General features: G+C 57.0%; 1 protein-coding gene across 1 annotated transcript; it reads left to right on the plus strand.

Annotated features, from left to right (window-relative positions):
* Positions 1-888: 888 nt before the first annotated feature.
* On the plus strand, positions 889-3,263 carry HSPA2 (heat shock protein family A (Hsp70) member 2). The gene has a single exon (XM_034767928.1). The coding sequence runs from the start codon at positions 965-967 to the stop codon at positions 2,864-2,866; it is 1,902 nt and encodes a 633-aa protein (XP_034623819.1). The 5' UTR covers positions 889-964; the 3' UTR covers positions 2,867-3,263.
* Positions 3,264-3,473: the final 210 nt, after the last annotated feature.

Below are 3,473 nucleotides of genomic sequence, written 5' to 3' on the forward strand. Positions count from 1 at the left end.
CTCCCCCAGTTCCCACCATCCTGTCTGTTTTCCCACCCCCACCATCCCTCCGCCCGCGCCCCCAGGGCCCGCATGCCCCCCACTCCTCCGTCCCGCCCCCTACCATCCCAGACTCCCTCTGTCCGCTCCCCCCGCCCCATTCCTTCAGGCTCTGCCTCGCACCCCTCGGCCTTAGCTCCATTCCGCACTGGGCCTACTGCCGCTCCCGTGCGGGGACCCCCGCCTTGCTGCCGCGCCCCGTAGCCTGCACTGCGTCACTCCGCCCACAGGGCCCCCAGCACGCGCCGCCTGGCAGCCCCCGCTCAGCCCGCCGATCTTGCGGCGCCAGCCTACACCGGCTGGACCCAGCTGGCCACCTACGTGCGGGGGGAGCGGCTCGCGCCCGCAGCTGTTGACATTCAGAGATCAAGCCGGGGAGGCAGTTAGGGAAACACACTGATTTGCATAACAACCATCCAGAAGTCTCTCGAGCGGCTACTGGTTCCATCGCCCAACCCATTGCTCGAATCCTATTGGGTAACGGTGACATCAATCCCCAACCTCCAGACTAGCGTTCCCTGGAAGTTTCTGGTAGAGTCGGGGCACAGGGCAGGAGCAAAGAAGAAACAAGCGAAGTGATTGGCCAAGGCGGCATGGATGCTACAAAGCTGTATTGGACGAAAAAGACAAGGAACTGCCACAGTAAAGCTATTGGTCTAGAGGAGGACTCTGCGAAGGGATTGGTCAGAACGGCAATACGGTGATGATTGGTCAGCAGGTGTGGGGCGGAGCTTCTGCCGGGATTCACACTGGGGATTGGTCAAGGATCGACGCGAGCGAGCTGATTGGGAGATGGGGTTCTGGCAAGTTCCCGAAGAAGGCGAGCGGCCACTATAAAAGACAGCGAGCTACGGCATAACGACAGATCGCGTCGCAGCTACTGAAGCGAGCGTACGTTGGAGTGGCAGCTGAGCAAGACACCACCATGTCTGGTAAAGCGCCTGCTATTGGCATCGACCTGGGCACCACGTACTCCTGCGTGGGCGTCTTTCAACACGGCAAGGTCGAGATCATCGCCAACGACCAGGGCAACCGCACCACGCCCAGCTATGTGGCCTTCACCGACACCGAGCGCCTCATCGGGGACGCCGCCAAGAACCAGGTCGCCATGAACCCCACCAACACCATCTTCGACGCCAAGCGCCTCATCGGCCGGAAGTACGATGACACCACGGTGCAGTCCGACATGAAGCACTGGCCTTTCCGCGTGGTGAGCGAGGGCGGCAAGCCCAAGGTGGAGGTGGAGTACAAGGGCGAGAAGAAGACCTTCTTCCCCGAGGAGATCAGCTCCATGGTGCTCACCAAGATGAAGGAGATCGCGGAGGCCTACCTGGGCCGCAAGGTGCAGAACGCCGTCATCACCGTGCCCGCCTACTTCAACGACTCCCAGCGCCAGGCCACCAAAGACGCCGGCACCATCACCGGCCTCAACGTGCTCCGTATCATCAACGAGCCCACGGCGGCCGCCATCGCCTACGGGCTGGACAAGAAAGGCACCGGGGCCGGCGAGAAGAACGTGCTCATCTTCGACTTGGGCGGCGGCACCTTCGACGTCTCCATCCTCACCATCGAGGACGGCATCTTCGAGGTGAAGTCCACGGCCGGCGACACCCACCTGGGCGGCGAGGACTTTGACAACCGCATGGTGAGCCACTTCGTGGAGGAGTTCAAGCGCAAGCACAAGCGGGACATCGGCAGCAACAAGCGGGCGGTGCGGCGGCTGCGCACTGCCTGCGAGCGGGCCAAGCGCACGCTGAGCTCCTCCACCCAGGCTAGCATCGAGATCGACTCGCTGTTCGAGGGCATCGACTTCTACACTTCCATCACCCGCGCCCGCTTCGAGGAGCTCAACGCCGACCTCTTCCGCGGCACCTTGGAGCCCGTGGAGAAGGCCCTGCGCGATGCCAAGCTAGACAAGGGCCAGATCCAGGAGATCGTGCTGGTGGGCGGCTCCACCCGCATCCCCAAGATCCAAAAGCTCTTGCAGGACTTCTTCAACGGCAAGGAGCTCAACAAGAGCATCAACCCCGACGAGGCCGTCGCTTATGGCGCCGCAGTGCAGGCTGCCATCCTCATGGGGGACAAGTCTGAGAACGTGCAGGATTTGCTGCTGCTCGATGTCACTCCTCTGTCCTTGGGCATCGAGACAGCCGGCGGGGTGATGACCGCCCTCATCAAGCGTAACACCACCATCCCCACCAAGCAGACCCAGATCTTCACCACCTACTCCGACAACCAGAACAGCGTCCTGGTGCAGGTGTACGAGGGCGAGAGGGCTATGACGAAGGACAACAATCTGCTGGGCAAGTTCGACTTGACTGGCATCCCCCCAGCTCCCCGCGGGGTCCCCCAGATCGAGGTCACCTTCGATATAGACGCCAACGGTATCCTGAATGTCACTGCCTCCGACAAGAGCACGGGTAAAGAGAACAAGATCACCATCACCAACGACAAGGGCCGCCTCAGCAAGGATGACATTGACCGAATGGTACAGGACGCAGAGAAGTACAAGGCGGAGGATGAAGCTAATCGCGACCGGGTGGCAGCTAAGAACTCACTCGAGTCCTACACCTACAACATGAAACAGACCGTGGAGGACGAGAAGCTGAAGGGCAAGATCAGCGACCAAGATAAGCAGAAGGTGCTCGACAAATGCCAGGAGGTGGTCACCTGGCTTGACCGCAACCAGATGGCCGAGAAAGAAGAGTACGAGCACAAACAGAAGGAGCTGGAGAAACTCTGCAACCCCATCGTCACCAAACTGTACCAGGGAGCAGGCGCCCAAACCGGTGGCGCCGGGGGACCAACCATTGAAGAAGTGGACTAGACTGGACTGAACTCTGCACTGTTCAGGGACAGTTATTTTCCCATTCTCAGTTTTATTTTCGTTCCTAACCTTAAAAAGTCAGTGTCAATAACAGTTTATTCTGTTTGGATGTGCATAGAAGCAGATCTTTCTCAGCTTCCTATGTGCTTACAAAGAGAAGGCAGTCCAGCTTGATAAGGTTAGTAGCAATAAGTTTTTGTTGACTCAGATACAAATGATAGTATTCTGGATGTTGTCTTTAGATGTTCAGTGTCTTCTCTGAAGTGCTCACTTGATCGTTATTGTTGACAAACATTTCAAGTTTTGAATGGAGACTGTTTACCAAACGCATTAAAATATATTTGCCGGTCTGGCATCTGGAAATTTTTGGTAATAAAATAAAAATATTTAAAGCATGCATTTCTCTCCCTGTGTTGTTTTGGCAGTTACGATTAAAACGTGAAAGGTTCGTGCTTCTCATAAGAGGGGGGTAAGAAAGGGTTGAAATTAAATTAGTGTTAATTTACTATGGCTTTGTCATAGAAACCCCTTACTAATAGTGCAGAGGCTGCTGACCTTCCAGGCAACGTCTTAAGTGTAAAGCGCATATGGGTGGCTGTCCTAGGAC

Source organism: Trachemys scripta, chromosome 4, assembly GCF_013100865.1.
Source record: "Trachemys scripta elegans isolate TJP31775 chromosome 4, CAS_Tse_1.0, whole genome shotgun sequence".
NCBI lineage: Eukaryota > Metazoa > Chordata > Testudines > Emydidae > Trachemys > Trachemys scripta.

What these genes read in the sequence shown, in the direction of transcription:
- HSPA2 (XM_034767928.1), top strand. Translation starts at nt 965, where the DNA reads ATGTCTGGTAAAGCGCCTGCTATTGGCATCGACCTGGGCACCACGTAC.